Source organism: Bactrocera dorsalis, chromosome 2, assembly GCF_023373825.1.
Source record: "Bactrocera dorsalis isolate Fly_Bdor chromosome 2, ASM2337382v1, whole genome shotgun sequence".
Taxonomy (NCBI): domain Eukaryota; kingdom Metazoa; phylum Arthropoda; class Insecta; order Diptera; family Tephritidae; genus Bactrocera; species Bactrocera dorsalis.
In genome coordinates this window covers 92,846,607-92,872,709 of record NC_064304.1, presented here as the reverse complement: position 1 = coordinate 92,872,709, position 26,103 = coordinate 92,846,607, and the positions used below count along the sequence as shown (strand labels likewise).

At 34.2% G+C, this 26,103-nt stretch overlaps 1 protein-coding gene across 4 annotated transcripts in view; it reads left to right on the top strand.

Moving 5' to 3' along the window:
• The window catches only part of LOC105233778 (hormone receptor 4), a 126,009-nt gene extending 102,200 nt beyond the window's left edge, over positions 1-23,809 (top strand). For 3 of the 4 annotated variants that reach the window (XM_049447883.1, XM_049447884.1, XM_049447885.1), the window contains exons 4-5: positions 10,029-10,898; positions 18,627-23,809. In XM_049447883.1, coding sequence (XP_049303840.1) covers positions 10,029-10,898; positions 18,627-20,674 — 2,918 coding nt within the window. In that variant the 3' untranslated portion in view covers positions 20,675-23,809. The remainder of the gene's footprint in view (positions 1-10,028; positions 10,899-18,626) is intronic. The other variant, XM_049447886.1, reaches the window with a different exon arrangement.
• The last annotated feature ends 2,294 nt before the right edge of the window (positions 23,810-26,103 follow it).

Sequence of the window (26,103 nt, the reverse complement as noted above, 5' to 3'; positions counted from 1 at the left end):
GGTGGCAACACAAAAGCAGCTTCTCACGTCACTTTGGTTGCGAATGCAATATTTACAACAGCACACACACACACACGCATGCATATCTGGTACAATGCACGCACAAGCGCGCACCTAATAGCCAACAGTAGCCTGTTTAGTTAGTGCCTCACTTGGCCGACGCGCATTTAAATTTAGAAAAAATAAAAGAAAATGAGAAAAAAAAAATAAAAATAAACTTTTGACACATCACACGTCGCTCGTGTGGCCGCAAGCAAATATTTTCGTTTCTAATTTTTTATGAAAACACACACACACGCAGAGCAGCATGCAGTGGTCGCCACTTGTCGCCGCCGGCAGCTGCCGCGCTGTCACACGGGCATGTGAATGCAGTTGTTTGTTTTATTATATTCTACTCAACGCACAATTTGTGCATTGTTGAATATCCATGACATGGAAAAAAACAAAAAAAAAAACAAGACAAAATGTAATACAATGTTGCGCGTCGGCATAAGCAGGCAAAGACCAAGAAAACGCGCTGAAAAAAGTGACGTGTTGGGCATTGTGACACCTTAGAAGTTGGACAAGTCGCTGGTAGTTGTTAGGCTGTAGCGGAAAACATCTTACTGTATGTATTCGTGTATGTACATAAGCTAAAAGTGTAATTTACCAGGAATTTTAACACTTCATAGGTTCTAATGCAAAATTTCTACTAATGCATTGCGAGGCCTTTGGAAATTATATAAAATAAGGAAATTAAGAACCGATTGAATAGGAGTATTTTTTGAATTTTTTGAACAAGTCTGCCATAGTAATGTATACATCGTTAAAAAGTAGACACTTCCGCAAATATAAAGCTTAATGACTTTAAGAAAAAAATTTATACATTGACTCGAAATTTTTTGAATGAAAATTAGAATTTTTTTGATATTACGGTAATATTAGCAGGAAAAAAAATTTTAATATTAAATAATACAGTATTTTTGATAATAGGAAATTAATTTTCCACTAAATCTAGTGAAAGAAACAAAATTTTGTACAAGATTAAAATAAAAACCCCAAAAACTCGGTTTTTTGAATGTTTCATAAAAATTTTGAGATTATGTCAAAAAAGTCTGTACGGGAAAGTTAGAGACCTTTTTCTTACCAACAACATTGCCATATAACTATTTTTTGTAGGACTCATAGTTTTGCCGGAAATCGCGCTAAACCATTCTTAACCCTTCAAATTTCAGTCACGTCCCTCTCATTCCTTTTCCCGACCACAGATCACCCGTAAATTATTTCTTCCTTAATGTTTGTTATTTTATCTTTCAATTTCGAGAGGTTTCCTCATACAATGATTTTTTTTTGTTTTCAAAAATTATCCAAATTAAGGTTTAATTGAAAATTTTGATCTTTGTACCAAACTGGTGAGTGCTGGTCGACGTTTTTCATATACTCGTAATTAGAGTGGAATTTACTAGCAGTACTTGTCCGAAATTATAATAATTTTTTTACTACAACCAACAACCATGTTCTGCAGTCAAATATATAGTCTTTATTTTCAATGTGGCCATAAAAACTGCACATTACATACATACATACATAACATACTTGCGAACGAGTTGGTCTTTTTTCGTTAATACCTAATGTGCGCCCGTGTTCAGCTTCAAGATGTCAACATACTCTCATATAAAATTAATAAAAATTTTAATGCATTTCGTGTGCGAAATATATTGCTGAATTGTCAGCAGAGAAACAGATTGTTATCAAAAATTGTGGAAAAATTACGGGCACAGGTAAAATTATGACTGCAACTGTGCGGTGTTTTATTTGTAACTGCAACAATAATATGTACTTATTATATTTTTTTGGCATTGAGCGCTATTTTCTTTGTTAAAAAAAAAAAAAAATTGCCTAAGCATTGCACAAATTATTCATTTAAGCTGACAAGCACTATTTCAAATTAAAAACTTTGATTTCTTGACAATCAAATGAGGCAGCTGACCACTTATGGAGCTGAGTGAGCTGAAAAGCTGGCCTTAAAACAACAGCCAATTGCTTCAAGGTCAGATTTAAGGCAAAAATATGCAAATACACAACACGCAAAAATTAAAAAAAATATACAAAAACAATAAGCGGAACAAAGCGCGTTGTTTTGCAGAAAAATTATTTTCATTTGAGAGGAATATATATTTTATTTATAAAAAAAAATAATTTTTTCCATTTTATTTATTTTTTAATTTTTTTTTTTAATTCATATTATTTTTTTTCTTATTTTATTTCACGTTTTGAATTGAATTTTCTGTTTTTTTCTGTTCAATATCATATTTTTAATTTATTTTTCCATAATTTTTTTTTTCTAAAATGGGAAAATATTTTAAACATTAAAAAAAATAACAGTTTTTTTTAATTATTAATTAATTAATTATTTTTATCATGTTTTCATTATTTTTTTTTTATTTTTTCTATTCATTTATATTTTTTATATTTTTATATTATTTTTTTTATTATTATTAATTTTTTTATTTTTATTTTTTTTTTGTACTTTTTCATAAATTTTTACACAAGCCCCACAAATGCCAACTAATTTAGTCAATAAATGTTGAAATAAAAATAAAAGAGATATTTTTACCTAAAATCGCCAGCGTAATGCAAAATTCGCCGATAGCAACAAAAATGCGCAAGCCACACTTTCAATACGTGGCACTAGCCACAATAATAATAATAATAATAATAGTAATAATAACACAAATACAATAAAAACAGCAGCATATCACTCTTTATGGAGCCGTTAAGTAGCCAATATGCAAAAGTCCAAACCGGCGGCTGGTCCGCAACGATTCACTTCACCTCAAGCCAGAGCCTGCCGTACGGCTTGCAGCAACTTGTGGCGCACTTTTTTAAATCCACTCAGACCGCCAAAAGCAACACACAGCCGAGGGCAACAACAATAAAAAACACAAAAACACCAAAAATAAATAAACATTGATATAAAAACGTTGTTTAATATCCACACACACACACTCGCAACGACTCCAAAACAATCATGTAGCTGCCTTTTTGCTACAAGAATCCATTGGCTCAAGCAACAAAAACACCAAGTAATAAAAGTGTTCAAAATAAATATCGCTTAAAAGCCATGGCAAAAATCACAACATCGGCTTAAAACATCAAGACAATCGTTGCAAGGCGAATGCGACAGAGGAGCCACCAAAAGCGTACAAGGCAGCCACCACCGCCTCCAACGGCAGCGCAGTCGACGGCATAGCGACGTAAAAGGTGCGTCTCGGCGCAGCGCTGTTAAAGTGCTGTCGTGGACGCTTGGCGGCGGCAAAGAGCATAAGAGCAACACATCGTCCACAGCCGGTGACCGTAAGCCACAGCAACACAACAACAATAACAAGAGCACAAGCCAACACCATAGCGCAGCGCAACAGTCACAGTTCAAGCTCCAGCAGCTTCTCATCTTGAAACCGGTTGCATACTTAATTAAAATAATACTGCCATATAACTTTGCATTATTGTTATTAACTTATTCCATTCTTAAATATTTTTGCCCGCTCAAACTAAAATTTGGTTTGTTTCTTAATATGGACGCGCATAGCTTGGTATGTGTGCGTGTACGTTTGAATTTATAAAAGCCGATGGAAATGCCTATTTAGCTAGATATTAGCCAGCTTTAATATTGTCATTCATACTTAACGAACTGCTAATGAAATATTGTGTGCTTTTTGAGCGTGTGTGTGTGTGTGTGAGGTGAGCGGAGTGGAGACATGTGTGTAGCTGCAGGAGGTTAATTTAGCGCCATGGTTTGATATGAATAGTTCGTTGTTGCGAGATAAAAGTTTTAAAATTTCAGAAAAAATTGTTCCACGCACTTTGTTGTTGCTTTCCAGAAGTTACATTTTTTTAGTAGTATGTTCTCAGCCAGTTAAAAAAAATGTAACAGAAAATCACAGTGTTAGGCAAAATTAATAATTTTTCTATAATCTAGACCCGAAAACGAAAACTTAATCTAAAAATATTGAAAAAAAAACAAGAAAAAATTTAAATAATATTTTAATATTTTACATTTTTTTTTGTTTTAATTTTTAATTAATTTTTTTTTTTTAATATTTAAAACATTTTCATATTTTAGAAAAATAATTTGGAAAATTTTTGTGAAAAGGTAAAATATTATAAAAAAAATTATTGTAATTTTTATTTGTTTTTAATTTTTTAAATGTATTTTTTTAATATTTTACAAAAATTAAAAAAATGGAAAAAAACTAAAAAAACGAATTTTTGTAAACTATTTAACAAAAAAATCACTTAAAAAATAGAAATAAATAAGAAAAATCTCAATAATTGGAAAACTGTTTTTATTTTATTTTTACCATTTATAAAAAGTTGCAAAATTATTTTTCGCAAATATGAAAATATTTTAAATATTAAAAAAAGAATTTCGAAATAATTAGAAGATTTTCAATTTAAAAAAAAAATAATTTTTTTTTTTTTATTTTTTTTAAATTAATTAATTTTTTTTAAATTCAAAAATTTCAATTAAAAAATAATAATTTTATTTAAATTCAAAAAAAAATTAATTTTATAAAATGTTAAAAAATTTAAAAAATATATTTATTTTTACAAAATATAATTTTTTTCATAATATTTTATATATTAAAATACTGTAATATTTTTCTTTAAAAAAATATGTGTAGTTAACTGTAAATAACTTGAAAATGTAAAAAAAAACGTTATTTAACAGTTTTCTACAACAATTACCTTTGAAAGTATCGCGGAAAGAGCAAAATTTTACGCAAAACGACAAACTTGTTAGAAAACTTTATATCTTGTACTAAAAATACCAACAAAATATCAGCACTGCTTATCTGCTTATATAAATTCTATGTGGACAAAGCAAATCGCAACACCCGCTCGGCATATGCCAAAAAGCGAGCTCTGCTGACAACCGTATCGAAATAAAAAACAACTGAGCAGCAACAAACACACACACACATACAAGCGCACCGAAGCAAATTTGTGGCCAAGCAGCGCGATATAAAGAAAACCACTTCTAAACTCCAGCAAAAGAATAAAGAAATCAAAATAAGCAACAACTTCGGAACTGCTGCATCATTTAAGAGGAGTGTCAATGATGTCTACCGATCATAGGTGCTCACAAGCACACACATACATACATACATACATATACACACAAGACCAGCACAGCCATTCACCAGTTACACAGCGCCAAGCGCGCAGCGTCGCCGCCTGTTTAGTATAGCACGGCTAAGCCGAGCTTAAACGCGGCTTTGCTGTTTGCTGAAACGTAGCGTTTGCGCGCGATTCTTATGAGATGCTTAAATACACTCATTCGTGTGTGCGCGTGTATATGTGTGTTTAGTTTGTGAATCATTGCTGTGGCAGTGAGTTGTTGGTATTTGACGTGTAGTCGCCGTTTTTTTATAGCAATGCAAATTTTTTTTGTTGAATAATGTTTTGTTTTGGGTTTTTCAATAACTCTATGGTAATTTCAATGTGTACCTGTGTGTTTGTATATGCATGTGTATGTATGTGTGTGCTTTCGATCAAGCTTTGCTGGTTTAGTCACAAATATGAATGAATTATTCCAATTCAGTATCAGCGGTACTGTTGTTGTTGCATTGTTGCTATTGGAAGTGATTCTAATTCCGTTTTTGTAGGTTTTTTATATCTTTCGATTGTTAGCGCAGGCTGGCTCCATTTGTTACTTATTCTTATTTCATACAGTGACACAAGATTCACAAATTTTCGGTTTTTTTCTTTACTTATCAGTTAATCTTGAAAGAGAGATCATAGAATAGAGGCTAAAACGTGCAAAACTGTTAAAAAGTTATTGAATAGAGGAAATTTTGCCTTCAAATTTGCAAAATATTTATGAAACTAGTTTTGTAATTTAAAATTTTTAAGAAACCTAACTTTTCGAAAAAAGTGATTTTGATTGGAAATGTCTAAAAATTTTTAATAATTTGTAAGTACTACGTACTTATGTATTATATAGAAATCGCCCTAAAAAATTGCCTACATTAAGGCGCAATCACTAAAGTAAATTATTCTAATAGAAATTGTTTAAAACTAACTTGAAAATCTCTTATTCTTTTTAGAAAAAGAAAGATTCGTTATGCATTGTGCATAAACTTCAATATTATTGCATTTTTAACTAATAAAAATGGTCAATATTTTTATAAAGCTCCTAAAGGTAGGCAACACTTTATTTTCATGGTCATTTTTTTTAATTAATTACAACGAAAACTTATTGGAAATCGTTGCAAATTCTAAATAAATTGAAAAAATATCAAAAATTATTTTAAAAATTCCCTGAAAGAAATTTACACAAAATATATTTTTTTTTACTTTAGGCAGATAGAATATTATATTAATTAATTTTACTTAAGTAATAGATTTATATATCTATTATAGAAGTATATATTATAGAATTCACTTTATTAACGTCAATGTGCAAATATAAAAGCAAACAATATTGCCACCTCGTTCAAAAAAAACAAACAAATAAGAAGCGCTCGCACACTTCGGTTTCACTTTTGCCCGTTGATAAAGCATAAGTGCTCGTACACACTTCACGGCAATTCCGTCAATGAATAACTCGTACAATTTGCAAAAGCTTAAAAAACAAAGAAGAGCAGCGTTTTGGGCGAAGTAGTGTGATGTTTTTTATTTATTTAAATAAATGAATAAAATGCGCACAGTAGTTATTTTAGCGCAGAGAGGCTGACATCAAGTGCACTTCAAGCGAAGAGCAAATTGTTGGAAAGAGCCTCCACTACATAAATAATAAATATATTTGGCTATATATATGGATATATACGTATATGAATGTGTATATATATGTGTCTGATGTCTGATATATATACATATATGTGCTTGCATGGAGGCGCTAAAAATTTATTAAAAAGCAGTGAAAAAGTCAAGTAAAATGAGCAGCCGTGAGGTCGGCGCTGCGGCTTCCACTGCTACGTCTATGTACAGGTATAGCTGTATATTTGCTTACAACTTGGTACTCATGCCGACTAAGTCGCCAATGCGGTGCCACGAGCGTTGATGTTGTTGTAGCGACACTGCTTAAAATTGGCGAGCTGCTGAAGTGATGTTTTTTCAAGCGCCGAGCAGTTCAAGTGAACACCACTATTGTGCGCTGAGAGGTTGTTGGGGTTTATTTATTACTACTTTTTTCGTGCAAAAATAATTTTAAATTTTCGCTGTTACTTATGATAAAAAGCGTCCTTTTTTGTCACTTTTTGGATTGCAAAATTGTTTGTTTTTTTTTCATTAAATGATTCCGACTTTCAAGGCGTTGCAGTAATTTTTGAAATTTTTACGAAATAATGCCAACGTCTAACAGCTAAGCGTTGAACTCTAACAAAGCGTCACTCGTCTAATTTATGACACATTTAAAAGACAATAGAAGACCATAAAACAATCAATTTCGACATTTTCTACACCGTCAAGTGAAATTCAATTAAACGCACGAAATTAAATTAGTGACATCAGTGGCGGCGATGATGCATATATTCATATATGTACATATGTGTGTATTCGCATTTGTGTATTGACAAATATACATACAAACATGGGTAATCTTACAGTCGCTGGGGTAAAGCTGTGCGTATACATATGAGCACCTAGGTGTACAAACATACATATATACATAAGCATATATGTCAATATATTTTAATAAATATATGTATGCACATTTCGTGTGTAAATAATGGCAAATTAATGTCGTTTCGCCAAGTAAATTGTCAAGTGATATTTTTTACAGCTTTTTAATGCTCAAAAAATTGGTAAGCTGCACTAAACACGAACACATACATACACATTTATGAAGATATGTGCACATAAAAGTGGCGTTTACTTATTCACATGCGTTTTAGACATTTTTATGAGACAATTGATGCGCATGCGCGCATGCTTTTAGCGAATTTTCACAAAAGTATGACTTGTTTCTACTCAAACTCGCACACAAGCGCACACTTACACACATGTAAGACTATCGAAAGTGGGTCAGTGCTGATCGATCGAGACTTGAAGACAAAAACGCCTAGCACACAGCTTGCCAAAAAGCATTATGGGAACTGGAACACTTTGGTAGCTGGTCTATGCGCACACCGCCCGCACTGTATTGATCACACACCACGCTCCTTTACACTTAAAATCACATGCATGTGTGTGTATGTAAGTCACTCGCGCTTCTTCATTTGCTAGACTCCTTCGTCACTCGGCCAGTTGCGTTCAAGTGCTTAATCGATTTCAATTCAATTGTGTACAACAATTATTTGTACTAAACACCGTTGTTGTTGCTGGCGACACGTTGCAATTGCTGGCGTGGCGCTGTGTTGTCAGCGCATTCGTTCGCACGATCAAGTGTCTTGTGGCTTGATCGGCTAAGTGCGTGTCGTGTGTGGGTGCACAGATGTCAGACTATTTGGTGGCTGATATTTTACATTATTATTGTTGTTGCTGCCGTAAATAATCAAATAAATATATAGTGTGTATGTAAACAAATGTAATGAGCGTTTGCGCCAATGAATGAATTGCTAGTTTCTATTACTTGTAACCATAAATGTGGCTTAGTCGAAATTTTTGAAGAATTGTAATTAGTAATTGTTTCTGAACAACCTTTTATATATTTCTGTTTGGCAATATAAGCGGCTAATTGCTGTCAAAGCAATTCAATTAAGAAGATTTTGACATTTGTTCACCAGAAAGCGGATCGTAATGGCAATTAAAATAAAAATCTTTAAATTAATAAAATATTAATTGGCCTAAATATTATTAAAAATAATTAATTAAATTAAATTTCATTAAAAACAAATTAATTTATTTAAAAATAAACTAATTAATTTATTTAAAATAACGTTATAGTAGACTGTTATTTGTTATATTTGTTTCAAAGATCATGTTAGTAGCTTATGGTGTCACTGTGAAAATTGAAAATTTTCGGAAGTTTTAGTATTTTTTGAAACTTTCTTCTTTGATTTTTCTTCCAACATGCTATTTGTCTAAAAAAAAATCAGTAAGTTAGTCATATTAAACTCTTTTTTTAGAAAATACTTAAATTTTAGCAAAGACACACACCTTTTTCTAAGCAATTTTGGGTTACCCAATAGAAAAAAATTATAATTGTGCATTTTTGATTATTTCTAATATCTCGAGTAGCAAATTTGAGCTAGAAAATTATTTTTATAATCCTTTAAAAACATTTACATATGTACTCACTCTCTGTGAGAAACTACTGCCCTAAGTTCTATCTAAGTCGCACACCATGCGCATACTGTCTAAAATAAGACTGGTATTATTGAATCTCAAGCAAAAATTAAAATATTGTTTTATTATAATACTAATTACGTATTAAAATTGAGCTCAAGATTACTATTTCACACTCCATCGGAGACACAAACCTTGTTCATACATTCAAAGGCACTTTCCTGAAGATCTATGAAGTGAAAAACTAAATATATAAAAAAAATTTTATCCTTAGCAATTTTTTACCGTTATTCTTATTTTTATTTTTATTTTCAAATCTTATTTATTATTATTATTTTTTTCTCTTCTCTTTTTTTCTTCTTTCGTTTTTAGCTTTAACAATTAATTATCATAATTTCTTTTATTTTAGTTTTTTTTATTAATTTTTTTTAATAATTAAATTTTTTCACACATATATACATATATATATGTATATATATATGTAGGGAATTTAATCCCAATATATTTTCATTGCATCCTAGCCACTTCGTGAATACTTATATATTTTTTTGTAGAATACTTATAAAACAAATATATTTTGAAAACCCGTTAGTGGTAAATCATAATATTATTTTATTCAAAAACAATTTTATTTACAGTGTACTAATGTTCTTGTGACCCAGCACAATTCAACCTTTAATATAATAAAATAAATTTTTGAATAAGTAAACTAGCTTTTGAAACTTGTAGTGCCTTCCTACATAATTATATTCATACACATTTCTTAATTCATACTTCAAACTTTTAAACTAATCATTCTATTACGTTTCTGCTTGCAGGTGGCGTAGCCCCTGGAACCCCATCAGCGGCCATGATCATGGAAGGGCTTGAAACCCTTGTGGCGCCATCGCATCACGCATTCCTACTAACCGAATCCGCCGCCGCCGCACACTTCAATGTGCTGAGCTTCGATACGTGTCTCTTCAAGACCACCGCACAGACTAGTCCCTCGACCGCGGCCACATCGGCGGCCACCTATCTCAGCACCCCATCACATACATTCGGCGGTGGGCATTTGGGCGCCGCCCAAACGCTACTACACTACAATCTCTCCACGGCGAATAACAATCATCAGACCGCCATCGCGTGCGGCAGCAGCAACAGCAACAGCGCGTGCAATACACCGACCACCAATAATATAGCTACCTCCGCGGCAGCAGGCACAAACTCAGCGCTCAGCGCTGCTATTTCACGCACAAATTTCACGCGCATTGGTGTTGCTAACAACAATAACAACAACAGCAGCAGCAATAGCAACAGCAGCAATAACATCTGTAATACAGTAGCGACCGCAGTGCAGCAAGCGAACGCGACGCTAACATCACCAACACTCGCGGTCACCGCAGCCAACAATACAAATAATAACAGTAATAATAGTGGACGCAATTCCGCTACACATTTGAGTTTGCTCAATTCCGCACAACACAGTCCGAGCGGTCACGCGGCAGCCAGTTTAGGTGGCGTCGTCGCCACACCCAACGGCGTAGATATCGCGAGCGGTGTGGTTAAGCAGTCGCACCAGTCATTGCCGTCGGACGCGCAGTGCGGTGATACGCAGACGGGCGATCTGAATACGCCCGTCACCACATCCAACGATATTCCATCATTCTTCGGACCATCTACCATTGTTGAGCCGCCACCCATTACAGGTAAGCAGCGCCGGCGAACTACATTACATATACATACATATTAACAAATGAAATTCTCTCCGAATATTTATTGTATATATTAAGTCTTGATCGTGACAAGTCTGTGCTGACAGAGTTGTGTTTTATTTCAACCTAAAATCGGTCGCATATAAATTATGATGCGCGAAAACCAGCTCTATTTCGAAAGCTTACACTGCTGTTTAACATTGAAAATCATTTTGAACAGGTTCCATTTTTGCGTTTTTTTGTAAGGTATCTTAGTGATACCTCCGAAGTGTTTCTCTTATTTATGATTTTAATATTTCATTAATTCTTAAAGTTGTTGGAAGTGATAAGCGAATGTGCCGGTAAGGTAACAGTAAAGTAAGTTGAAGATCAGAGGCTTTCATCCTTAAAGGTTTAGGTTTCAAACTATATTTTGATGAACAGCGCACCCGTCGTTTCTTCCTTTCACTATTTGGCCCCTATTTAAGATACCAAGTGCAGCTAGGTCCTTCTCCACCTGATTTCTCAACGGAGTGAAGGCCTTCCTCTATCTCTGCCTTCACCAGAGATGGAATTGGGTATAAACCTACGACTGTAACTGCATGCATGACCACACCACAATACACCCCATATAACTAATCGAAATTCTGCGATGAAACAGTAGATCTGAGTAGAGCACAAGAAAAACTCATATATTTCGGTTAATTTATCGATTAGCATCACAGTTGGTCCATATAGTTTTACTTCCGTTTATTTAACTCTCCTTCAAACAACCTAATTCTTGTTTCCTTATCCCAACTTCAACCTAACCTTTCTGTGAATACACGCCAAGTACGTTGTAGCAACAACAACTGAAACAACCGACCATTACACATAAGTGGTCAATTATATAGTTTCTTACAAATGTTAAACAAACAAACTTGCAGACAATGAAAATGAAATATCATACAATATGTGTAGTATATACACAACAACAAAACTCACACATACTTGTTTGCGAAATTCCTTGTCTAAAAGACCCTGTGCTTCAGTGTTGTGTCGAATAATAAATTTATCTTGGCTAAGTTGCGTTCCATTTTTGACTGATCATGCCTTGATTCTGCTGAGTGTTTAAGTTAAGGCTTTTTTCTTCTTATTTATCTATGTCTTGCTTGTTCTCATATTTTTCTTCGCTGTTTTTTGTACAATTTTTATTTTTATTTCCGTTGTTTATCTCGCGCGTGTGTGTGTGCCTGCTTTGGCGCACTGCTGAAAAGACACTTTGGACTCTCGAGTGTTGTGTTAAGGGCACTTAAGATCTTGTTAAAACATGTTGTTTTCCATGTTTTCACTTTTAAATTGTTTTTGTTATTTTGCCTGTTTTTTTTTTCTTAATATTGAGAAAACAATAATCACATTGTATTTCGTCAAAATTATTAGTTAGGTTCTACAGAATTTTCGACGATTTATTTTGGCTTTCTTGTATCATTTGTCTGCTTGTGAGTGATCTCTTCGAGGTTACAATAAATTTTGAGTTATTTACTTTTAGTAAAAAAAATTGATAAATTAATGTAGCTGTTCGATTTACATGGGCGCTGAAAGATGTTGTCTTGGACAAAAATGTGAAGAGGGTTAAGAATATTTTTTTTTATTATAAATATTTTTTTTTTCTTTTTTATATGCGCATACTTTTCCACAATTTTAAGAGATTTTTTTTAGATTTTACAAAATATTTTATATTGATCAAAAATTTAAAAATAATAAATTAAGTTTTTTTTGGGTCAACACTAGTTCAATAATGTGTAATAAATTAATTATTAATTGTTTAATCATGAAATTAGAAAACATTCTGTTAGATTTATATGAAATCAAAAATATTTTGAATTTGAAATATTTTAAATTTTTTTTATTATTTTTCGATATTTTATTTTCTATTAACTATTAGCTCGTATTTTGAAGTGAAAAAATTACAAAAAAAAAAATAATTAAAATGTGGTAGTAAATTTGTGTTTGAAAAATGTGGCAACACTGATTATATAGCTTAGTGTACATTTTTTTAATATTATTAATAATATTTACAATTTTAAATTACTTTTTTTCCAAATTTTAATTTTTATTAAATATTATCAATCGTTTTGAACTGAAAAAATTACAAAAAAAAAAAATATAATTAAAATGTGGTAACAATTTTGTGTTTGAAAAATGTGGCAACACTAATTGTAAAGTTTCGGGTAACAAAATTTTTTAAAATTAAATTATTAATATTTAAATTATTAATATGTACAGTATTTACAATTGCCAGTAGCCCCAAGTAGCTTACCGAATTTTTGCCTTATCATTCCTTACATAATATTTATTACAAAATATCTTCCAAACGAGAAACCGTTCGGCCAATTAAAATGTTAGTAAGAAGCACACATACAATTACACTTGCGAACACACTCCATAACTGTTTATCAGTCACATTACTGTAGTAACGGTATTAATTAATCGTGTCGTATATACTATTAAACATTTCCGTTCAGTGTCAATGTTTCCCCAGGCCTTATGCCACAATTACTGGCTAGTTATCACTAACGGTCAGGCTGGGCTTCTTAGTCGCACAGACTGTCATAGCGCTGATCTCGTGCTAAATACGCTCATTCTAATTGAATTAAGAAATGTATTTGATACGGACATCTGTGAGCTCGTAAAGCACGCTAAATGTAAATTTGCTTAAGACACTGCAACACCCACCCGGCCGCAAAACTACATACTAGCTTCGTTTGATTACACTTTTTTCTCACAACTTCGTTTGGAAAACAAAGCAAACGTCAAAAATGTAAATAAAAAAGCGCAGCAAATTGAATTTAATTGATATAGTCATTTCAGAAAGGAAATACAAATTTCATAATATTTCCCATTGCACGCAAATGGCGACAAGACTAGACGGATGGCTTGTAGACGCCTTTAATCAGGCATTTATGAGCATTTGCTTTGCATAAGTTAGTTTCTTTATGGTTTTTAAGTATATATTTTCCTTTTTTTTTAACATTTTTTTACCGTATATAAATTAAAAAAAATAAGTGATTGATTTTTTTATTTTATTATTTAGTATTATGTCAATAAAATGTTTCCACTTAGCTTTGCATTTTTAGTTAAGTAAAAGCAAAAAAAACAAAAATTAAATGTTGCCTACACTTAGGCGCTTGTACTATTTTAACCAAATTAGCTGTCTTATATTGCAGAAGTCAACAAAAAATATTTTTTTTTTGTATTTGGGTTGTTGTTCTCATACTCAAATTCTGTTTCAGGACATTGAAAAACACTCGAATTTTTCTTTTAAGCTCTTAAAGTTTGATTTTGCTGATACGAATGAACCTGTTTTGGCTATGGGAACATAAAAAATTTTTAAAAAGCAAACTTTACTCAAAGAAAATAATTATTCCTCTTATTTTTGGTGAAAACTGGAATTTAATATGCCGCGGTCAGACCCAATAATTGTGTCGACCAGTGTTACTCGTTGCACATTTGTAGCAAACTCTAGAGTCTATAATATTGGGTAGTCGAAAAAGTTTTTTCGTATTTTCTCAGCTGATTTCATTGCAGTCGTATATCTCCAGTGCAACCAATCACATTGTGCCATAGCATATAGTGTTGGAAGGGCGAGATTTTAAGCTTCTTTTAAAAATAAAAAACATTTTTTTAACTACCTTTATGCGAAAACCACCAGAAAAGCTAAAGTTGTTATTAAGAGAATTTTTCTTAAGTTTAAAAACAAAATGCTGGCAAGACAGGTGGTTGTCTAAAGGCTTGATGTGATTGTTCAGAAAAATTTTCCTACGATTTCTAAAATTTTTAAAGAAATAATGAACATTTTTTAAGTAAAAAGCTCAACCTTTTTTACTTACAGCTTTTATAAATAAAACTTTCTTAACTCTTCCATACGCCATAAGAAAAAATCTCATCAAAACTTAAATTAAAAAAAAATATGATTACAAAAATTTCAAATAAAATTATTGCCACTAATTGAAATGCCTATATTATTTTATTTTTAACAGCTAGAAATCAAATTATTTTTTATTATTATTATTTAAATATTCTCCCTTGCCACATTTCTTCATAACACTTTTCAGTTGCCACTTAAATATAAAATTAGCCAAGGTATAAATATTTTATTTAGAAATCCTGCCTGCATTCAGCAGCAATTAATTACTTCATATTTCTTAATTATATTTTTTATGATGTATGTATAAATACATTTGCGGCTAAAAGTCTCCAAAAAGAATTTCGTATAAGAAAATGTTACTGCAACAAAAACGTAGAACAAAAGCAAAAGAAAAAAACTCGAAGCGAAAAAATCCAATAAAATACATTTATTAGCTATGAATACATAAAAAGTTGCTGTCATCATAAATTTCACAAAACATTTAATTTCGAAAGTCAGCAAGTAGTACGAACGGCAGCAATGGCCACAACAACAGTGGCAGCAGGCAAGCGGCGAAGGAAAAATTTTGGTGTGCCCACGCAAATAGAAATTGTTGCATTGTTTTTGGAAAAGTTATGCAGAGCAGCAAGAAAATTGTCAAAATCTTTGCTTTTGTATGTGTATGTATGTATGTGTGTATGCTAAGTGACCAAAATATAACGACTTGCTGCTGTTTGTCGCATTTAAATGTGCTTGACTGAGTTTTCTATTTATTTTGCTTTAATTTTTTTTGTTTATTTGTTTCATTTTTTTTTCTACCAAAATTTTTTATTTTTCGTGCTGCAACGCATTTCCATTACGCTTTGTGCACTTTGCCATCTTAAGCATCGCAAATATTTCATACAAAACCGAAACATTTTTCTTATGCTTAGTATACTTCTTATATTATATTGTATATGTAGATGTATATGATTTTTTGTTTGACAATGATGAAGTCGCTTTTAATCGCCAAACTTGGCAACGCCGAACGCATTTTTCATGTCACAAACTGGCAGAATCCCCAACGAATTTCCAAGTGCATTAAGAACAATAAAATAATATTAACTCGTCCGGACGCAATGAACTCAGCGGCTAAAACATGCACAATATATCATATACATATATACATACGAACATACATACATATATATTTATTAGCTGAAAATAAGCCATAAAATTTTGGCAATTTATAATAATTTATTAGCAACGCGAAAAGATTTAAATGCAAGTATGTAACGGGATATTTGTATATACATACATATGTACATATATATATCTGTATGTGTGCTGCGCGTAATAACTGGCGCAGGAACTTGCACTCATTATTTTCCCCTCTCTATCTCTCTCTCTCTCCTCTTTAATCAAACGGAACTGACGTCTGCTTCTGCTGCTGACGTTCGAAATTTTATGTTAAAAGCTCTTAAGCATAATAGATTCATTAAAAATTCCGCTGAACTCTCCGGAGATGCAGCAAATTCTCGTAAAACGGTGGTTCACATAAGAAAAAATTTTAAAAAGTTGGCGGAAATGATTAAATATTTCCGTATTATTCGGTTGAGGTGCAAAGTTCAGGCAACTTCCACGAAGATCCGTTTAGTGTGCTTTATAAAAGTTAGATAACAGCCATAATTTTTTCCGCAAATTTCAGTTGAGCGTTGAAACACGCTATCAGCAATGAGTAAACGCTCAATTTAGTGCGTAATTTCAGATGTGTGGCGGCAGTTTCAAGCTTTACCGCACAAAAAAAAAATATAAGAAGCCGATCACAAAGCAGTTAATGCCAATATTTCTTAGTTCCAGTTAGTCACATAGGTACAAAGTCCGTTTAAATTATGGCAAAATTCTTTGGAATACTTGAAGCGCACTTTCGTTCAGTATTCTCTACCTATTACGGGAAGTGACGAATCAATTTTTGAATTTTTTGTGAGTGAAATTTTTCTAGTCAACATTTATATGCTATGTTGCGTTTACTAGTTGATCCTCGCGATAAATATCTCATTCAGACGATTGGACTTTTGAGACGAACATTGGACTTTTGTGGCGACAAAAACTTCTTGGTTTGAATAACAAGACCTCTATGTACCCACGAAGGGTCTTGCGGCTTTCAGAAGTTTAATTTCAGCCGTTTTGTCTGCTCACCTTAGGTTAGCGAAAGCACATAAACTGTCGAAAGTGATTTTAGTGATAGGAAAATTAAGCGCTATGCACTCGGTCTATACGGTAAAATATCGAAAATTAATTACTTATACCGCACGAACAGTACCGAAAAGTGCTACACGACTGTAATGCTCTTATGTATGCTAGCTTTCTATCCACTAGATTACAGATAATACAAAACCCGACAGTGATAGCTCTTCGGATTTCGTGCGTAGCTCATTAAAACTTGTCAATGAGAATGCTGACGACAATTTCTTACAACAGCATCTTCGCTTTTAAGCTAGATTACCAGAGTAATGAAAGTGTAAATCGATGAAGGGCTTGACAAAAGGCAACTTTATTTAATCACAAGCGATCAAATACACTTTTGCCAAGCAAAAACGTGTAATTAAATGCATGCAACAACACCAGCAAAAAAAAAATCGACTAGCTGTCGCACTCAACACAGGTTTAATTTAACACAAGAACAACGATATATGAAACTACATAAGAATTACAGTAAGGAAGCGCGGTAATCAAAGCAAAAACAAAAAAATAAAATAAAGAAAAAAACGAAAACAAAAAAAAAATAAATGAAAGTGCGATAAAATGCCATTTGAGAATACTTCACACTGCGGCAATAAGAGCACTGGCTTTGACTGCGTCATTGAAGAATTCTTCCGAACAAACATAGACATGGCATGCATGTAGTTTTGCTCGAACACTGCTTGCACATACACAATTGTGCTTGTATGTTTGCTGCACTGCTCATAATCACTGCAACAAGTGTTCACATGCGGCCACAGTGCGAACGCAGGATTGATGTCAAGCCACATTTAAAGCGCATTGCAACTCAATCAATTCGCAACCGAAGAATAACGCGAATGCTCGCAATGCAGACAAAGCAACACAAGAAAAAATGGAATGAAAAAAATCAGCAGCTAGAGAGTGTCCATGCATCGGTGTTCGGAATGTAATTAGTCTTCTTTGCACACCAATGCTGTGCTTCATTCGCACTTTTTTCCCTCCATTTGATGCTGCTGATGCTTTGGTGGCAATCAACATTATAGCCAACACGCCTGTTGTTGTTGTTGTTGCTTTTCAATGCATTGCCGCGGCGCTCGATATTTTTCTTATGTCGCAATTCGCAATTGAAGCTGCTGCTGCCGACCTCCCGTGTTGATTTCTCGCGAAACGCGAAGGAGCGTCCAGCTGACTGGCTCGCTGGCTAGCTGGCTGGCTGGCTGGTTGGCAGCCGCTGAGTTGCTGGCTGCCGTTTGGCATTTTGATTTTGTCAATTCGAGCAGTCAAGTTCGTCGAACGTCTTTGCGTCGGCAACTACTGGGCGGCATTCGCGGAAATCACTCGGTCATGGATATCGTTTTTGTGGAAGCGCTTGAAAAATGCTGAATGATTTTGTTGCATGAAATTAATTGATAGCGTGCAGCTGGGTGTTGCAGCATGTAAGTTGACACGTTGCTGACTTTTTTTCTTTATATTGAGGGGTGTAGAAAAAAGAGCTACAAGTTGTATGGACGAAATCACACATATATTTCGAGAACGTCCAGCTACTTCCAGAGAAAAAAACTTATTTTAGCATCTTAATTAATTAAAGCTCTTGAATTCTCTGTTTTCAATAAACACAATTATAAATGAGTTTATTTTACATCTATTATTTGCAGGTTCCATCGAATCCGAGGATTTGTCCCTCGAACCCCAGCCCACGACCAGTCCGGTGCTGTGCAGTCCATTGAAGGAGGAGCGCAGCACGCCGCCAACTTTGGCAATTGTCAAGGAAGAAACAAGTAATAATAGTTGTACCATGTACCCTACACATCTAAGTCAGAATCAGACAACAACAACTACAACATCAGCAACTAGCACGACATTATGTAATAATACCGCCAATACAAGTACACAAAACAATACACAACAACAACACCATCAAAGCCAACATCATCATCAACAGACACAGCACACACAACACCACCAACAACATGCCGGCCAACACTCACCACACCACCATCACCCGTATCAACATCAGCAGCAGCAGCAGCAGCAACAACATCACTTACAACAACAACAAAACCAAATAACACACCACAATACCTTACACCAACAACATCAGCAACAACACCTGCAACACAATAGTCATCATACACACCACCAACAACAGCAACAACAACAACAACACCACACACATTATCAGCATACGGCGCATAGCCTTCATCAACCACACGCCCATCAACACCACCATCACCAACAACATCAACAACAACAACAGCATGCGCAACAACACCAACAACAGCAGCAACAACAACAACAACAACAAACGCATGCAACTAGCAATAGCAATAGCGGCAAAATATCATATCGTGGCATTTTCACCACTACAGGTAATACAGCAATGAGCGGCCTGCATTCCGCAGCCGCCGCAGCCGCTGCCGCTACCCAGCAACAGCAGCAGCAACAACAACAACAGCAGCAGCAACAGCATCAACAAGCTGCCCAACAACAGATTGGTTCGCCACAATTGAGTGTGCTGCCTGGACAAATGTCACCACCGTCCGCCGGTCTTGGCAATAGTTGGGGTCTACCCAGCCCCGATAAGACACTCTTTCAACCGCCCATATTCAGTTTACTTGGACCCGGTCCACAGAGCACAGCGCAAGCGCATTATGCCGCCCAACAAAATATGGCGCAACCATCGTCCACTCCCTCACCCTCCCATCACATGCACACCGCCGGCTACGATGACGGGCGCGCGGCTGCACAACATGTCGAGCTGCTCGGCCTTAACATGGACTGCTCGCCGATTATATTGAAGCAGCCGCCGCCAAGCTATAGCAGCACCAGCAGCTTCACCAGCCTTGCTGACATGCAACAAGCGCAAGCCAATCATGAGCTGCAACAATACCGCCAACAAATATCCGTTGCCGCGACCAAGTATCAGTGGCTGGATTCGCCGGCCGAATACGGTGGTGCGCAACAGTCCTTGGTTGTGCCTGGGCCGTCATCCGCAACCTCTTCCGCCGCTGCAGCGTCTGTAATTGGTGGCATCATTCCAAAGCAAGAAGCCTACTCGGATCCCACACCGCCGCACCATATGCAACCGCCATCATCGCAAGGCAGCCAGTCTGGCTACTCTGTTGTGCAGCTAGCTGAATACAGTCCGTCGACGAGCAAGGGTCACGAAATACTGTCACAAGTATATCAGCAGAGCACCATGCCGCTCAAGTTGGTGCCGGTGAAGCCACGCAAATATCCGAATCGCCCCAGCAAAACGCCTGTGCACGAGCGCCCCTACGCCTGCCCCGTAGAGAACTGCGATCGGCGTTTTTCGCGTTCCGATGAACTTACCCGCCACATCCGCATACATACCGGTCAAAAGCCTTTCCAGTGTCGCATTTGCATGCGCTCTTTCAGCCGCTCGGATCACCTCACAACGCACATACGCACGCACACCGGTGAAAAGCCCTTCTCATGCGACATCTGTGGTCGTAAGTTTGCGCGCTCTGACGAGAAGAAACGCCACGCCAAAGTGCATCTCAAGCAACGCATTAAGAAAGAATCCAAGCTTAGTCAACAACAACAGCAGCAGCAACAACAACAAGCCGCCGCCGCAGCAGCAGCGGCTGCACAACAGCAACATCATCATCATCACTCGGCCCATCACATGCTTCATTCCGGCGATTTGCCTATTGTGACGAGTAGCGCCACTAGCTTGTAGGCCGAAACAAATTCATCATCGAATGATTCCATTGCACGAACAACTCCGCCATCATCGTTGACAACAACACCGCTAATGGTGCAGGACTGGCATGCGGAGCTTTCATCGCCCTTCTCACCCAATACTCCACTGGACGTAATGCCCACAGCGGAACTTTCATTGCGCGGCAATCGCAGTGAGGTACCGCCTACGGCCTTCCCCTTCCCATTAGACATATTTGGTGAATACACTGAAATGCCCGAAGACAGCGACCTAACCGAAGATGATGCATTGTTGGGTAGTGAAGACTACGATATGGAAGAATACGAAGAAGCCGAATCCGAACTCGATATGGAGCTGAACGCGCGCAACGAGTGCAACGCCAACAACAGCGCCATCAGTACTGCTGAAGCGTCTACAAACACCACTTCAATCATACGTATGAAAAGCGACAGCACAAACGTATTGTCGGTACAGCGGTTTGGCAGTGAAAATGACAGTGAGTCTGTTGGCAATATACCGGTGGCCATATTGCGTGGTCTCAACACGCGTACAGCGTCAGTGGGCAGCAACCAGGATATGGTAATAGTATTTCTTACACAGTAATGCTATCATTTATAGATTCATATTTTCACAAACTTTATACATACATATTTGTCAAAGTGTGGTGAATCCCTGGAATTTAATTGTTGAAACGTGTATATTGGCACTTGGCAGTTGAAAAGTATTGGATGAAAAGCTTTAAAGTTTTGTAAATGCAAAATCACTTTTCAACTTTAGATCTGTTTACAGCTTAAAGAGCAAGCATTTATGTTGCCTTGTTTTCAAACTATTTAATTGGCAACGCTAAAAGTTCTTACACATGTGCTTTCGACTTTTGAGTGGAACACAACAAAAATGTTTCTAAAATACTTTTAACGTTAACTTTTAATCTTATTTGCAAAAAAATAAAGTATTTACGTATTTTCCATAATGTGCTTTTGAATTACTAGTGACAGTTTCGAAAGCTTTTAAAAAGCTTTGGTGCTTTAAAACTCACAAATATGTTAACGAAAGCTCAGTTCACATATTTTATAGTATTGAAAAGAGAATTCGTTATTTTCATTATTATAAACTGCCAATTGTCAATATATAAAGCTTTCACTCAAATTTTGTGAAATCCAACAAACCACAAACAACATACAATTCTGATCTACCGCACTAATTAAGTCCAAAAAAACTATAAAATCTTGGAAAACAAATCTGAAAACAACTCTACTATAAAATCACATGCGTGCGAAACACTCGATGATGATTTTAGTATGAAATATTTTTAAATATTAAAAATAACTGAAAAAGTAACAAATATGTATTTCAAATTAGATATGTTAAATTAAACAAATATACAAAAACAACATAGTTTAGCTAATTAAAAAAACCATGAAACACGAAAACAAATTCGCTGAAATTTGCGAAGAACTCAAAGGAAAAAATTAAGAAACTAATAGAAGTTATATTAAAAACGCTTTCATAGGTTGTTATATTGTTGACTTCAAAAGTTTAACAGACCGAAACTGTTTGCTATCAAATATTGCTGTTCAAAACACAAACAAAATCTAACAAAATACAACAAAAAGTAATAAGAAAAATATCAGCAAGGTTCGAAACCAGCTGCAAATACAAGACATTTACCATAGTTTAGCCTACTATAAAGCTATTATTTAGTCTAAAATTTACGATGTTATTAAGAAAGTTACAAAAACTGCAAAAGCATAAAAAACTATGCATTAATAAACCGTTACAAACAAGAAAAAAACAAAGCAAATAACTTTCCACTAAATTCAACATAAAAACATTTTCTTTCTCTGTATGAAAATATGAACAGAAATAACTGTTAATTAAAAACAATAACAAAGCCAAGTAACGACTAACCAGCGCATAAGTTGCTATAAAAAAACAAAAATTATGTTGAAAGGCATGACGCTTGCTGTTTCAAGCGAAAAACACAGCAGATTTAGCACAAAGCAAAACTTAAATTAACTTATATCTCTAATACTGTGATCTCATTTGTAATAAATTAATTTTAATTTTAAACTTCAATTAAAAACGAATTAAAAACGCAAAAACTAACATTTAAACTAAAATTAATTTAATTAACTAAAACTTAATTTAATTCAATAAAATTAATTTAATTAACTAAAATTTAATTTAATTAACTAATTAAAATAATTTAAAAAAAGTACGCCTCATTAATAGCTAATTATTTCACATAATTTATTTTACATTTTTATTTTTATTTTTTTAATAAAAAAATTAGTATTACTTTAGCATATGTACTTTTAGCAACTAAACTCATTAACTTGAAATACTAAATTTCCATACTAATTTATTTATTTATAATTGTCCAAAATTCGAAAAACGAAAAAAAAATCACAACAACAAAAAACGTCCAAAAATTTGTATTTGATTTCTCTTAAGTGTTGCATGTTAAATGTTTGCAAGAAAAACAAACACAAAAAAACCGCAAATAATTGTATACTTAGTACATACTTACTTACACATATGTGTGCATACATATTTTTATGCGTAAACGCATATTAAACACCTAAGTTTTAATTAGCATTTAAGTTTTAGCTCTTTAAGTGCAGCTGTAGGCGCTGGAATGTTTGGCCTTTCGCCGCCAAACTGTCTTTAGCATATCGAACAATAGTGGAACCAGTGAAATTATGTAAGCCTACCGTAAATATTAGCAAATAAGTTCGTTTGTAAATTTGTACTTCTAAGTTATATCTACATATATGCACAGCCATTTAATGTACTACCTTGCGCACTTTACCTTTTATTGTTTTGCCCTGTAAGTGTTTTTATTGTCTTTTGAAAGCCCTTAATGTTAGCATGCAATGTACTCGTTTCGTTTGTAAAAAAATTAAACGTTTCTTATTTGATGTAATCAATATGCTTTGTAATGAAAAACAAATTATTATAATATCTATAACTTATATGCCTAGCAGCGCGCATTTGTTTTCCTTTATTTTGTTAAAAATTTATGTTTTCTCTATTCAAACTGTTTGTAATTACTGTTTAATTTTTTTCTACGCCCGTTGAAAGCATGAAAATGCTAAAAAATGCAAATAAAATACAAATAAAAACAAATACAATTATTGTGTATGGAAAAAATTTCTTTGACTTTTTATTTCAAAAATTCTTTTTTTTGTGTAAAATTTTTTAAAATAAAATTTTATGTTGTAGAACACAGCACAAAACTTACAACCGACACTTATTATGAAATTCTTTAGATAAACTGCAACTGAATTTTTTTTATTTCTTATTCTTTGGATAATCTTCAAACAAAAAAAAATAATAATCGGCAAAAAAATGTAGCTTCCTTTTTTATTTCGAATGAGTTATTGATGATTGGCCTAATTTCCACACCAAATAAGTACGATTTATGACTTATTCAAACCCACTCATGTTTTGTCTTATTGTTTAGAAAAAAACTAGAAGCTTTCCCTCCTATAAAAAACATGCTTTCTTCTAAATCACAATGCACATTCTTATATCGCCATCGTTATTCCATAGGCTTCAAACATTTTGTTAGGAAATGTTTTCAGAATTGTTTTTAAAACCTAAATAGTTCATTAGACAATTGATAAAAAATGGTAATAATTTATTTGTCTGTGCATTTCATGTAGCTTCTTTAATTCGAGAGGGATAAAAGTGCAATTTTAGAAGAGATTTTATTCTAGTTAAAAGAAAGCTAATCAACACTTAGTCGCTAGACCAACCCAAATAATAAATGCTTTTTGCACGTATTTTTTGGTTCCAAATGGTCAGGTGGAAGGGACACCTTTTCCACCTTGCTCGGGTTCGAAGCCGATCTAAAACCTCTGCCGTGCTGTGGGTCCTGCACCGGGCCGCAACACTGGATTGAATTTTTCAATCCTACCTGTCTTTATGTTTAAACCATCAATCTCCCCAAAGGGCCAAACCAAATCAACCTATCGGAGAGAACTCCAAAGGCTAACTGCTCCCCGTGGTACCGGACTTAATTCTCCGCCCAGACCTTGTAGCTTTTGCTACTACCAGTTGAGCACCTCACAAACTCAATGACTGATGACATTTTTCGCTTGAGCTTCAAATGTCTTTTCATTACAAGAGAACTCATTCAAAGTCTATAATATAATTTTAAGCTGATTTTCATTTCATTACTTCGGACAAAGACTATGCTGAAATTTCTAGGCAAGTCCAAAATACAGACACAGTTCATATTGATTTGGATTTTAGTCGCATCTTATCGGAAAGATTCTACCCCCTGCCTGCGGGGAGAATTGGGAAGTGAAGTCCTCTCTCAGTGAATAAAAACCAAATTCTAAAAATCACGTTACGAGTTTTCGAAAGAAACATAACCGCATAAGCGGTGTCTACGCCAATAAAGAAGCACAAGAAACAGTTGACAAACGTGAAGAATTATTAAAATTTCTTAATTTTAACCACAATTAGAAATGAAGAAAAGGTAAGTTAGAGCTTTAATCCCTTTAGTCCCTTTAGAAATGAAACACGTTTGACTCTTTGGTTGCATGGTCCATGGCATTTTCTGCAAATTTTTTACATGGGTCCGTTGTTGAATATCAATTGTGGTTGATTTTCGATTGCTTTTGAAAAGCATATTCCTTGTTTTCTGCTTACAGTGCTGTAAGAACTATGTAGTTGTTGTATCTCTAACATTATTTATTATTAATGATTATTTACTTTGTGTTAGGTATTTTAAGAAACAAGACTATAGAACGTTCTCAGACTACCTACAATCATCATTGCATAATTTTCTTTCAATTTTCGAAGGCCTTTATGGGGTATAATATTGCTACGTACTCATAGAAAAAGAAACACAATGCTGTGCTTGAAAACTGAAAATAGTAAAGATGGTTTCTAGCTTAGATCTGTTAGAGAAGATCAAGAACAAAGCTAAGGATTTGTGGCTGTACAAGTGTGTCTAGTTAGTAAAAACGATTTTGTATTGTCATTATATGTATGTAGGTATACCATAACTTTAGCTGAAAAAGTGCATAAGCTTAGTGTAGAACTGTAGGCAAGCTAGATATAAGGCTTAGATGAGTGTTGAGTAAACTCGGGTAAATTTTGGTAAAAAGTCAATATAAATACATAAGTAGGCGTTAAGAAAAGTATACGAACACAAATAAGGAAAATGTGGTGAACTCTCTTTAAGGTTAAGTGTGCATTATTTCTTTGTTTGACAAACCTTATATTTTGGCGAAATAATAATTTTGTTAATTGAAAAGGGAGTTTTTGAATTGAAACAGTAATTTTTGAATTAACAAAATTATTATTTAGCATAGCCGCTAAATTAACCCACAAACTAGATAAGTAAGGTATGCGGAGAAAGCACAAAAAATCAAATGAAAATTCTCATCTTGCAAATTCAACGAAAAGTTTGCAACTTAGAAACGCGTTCA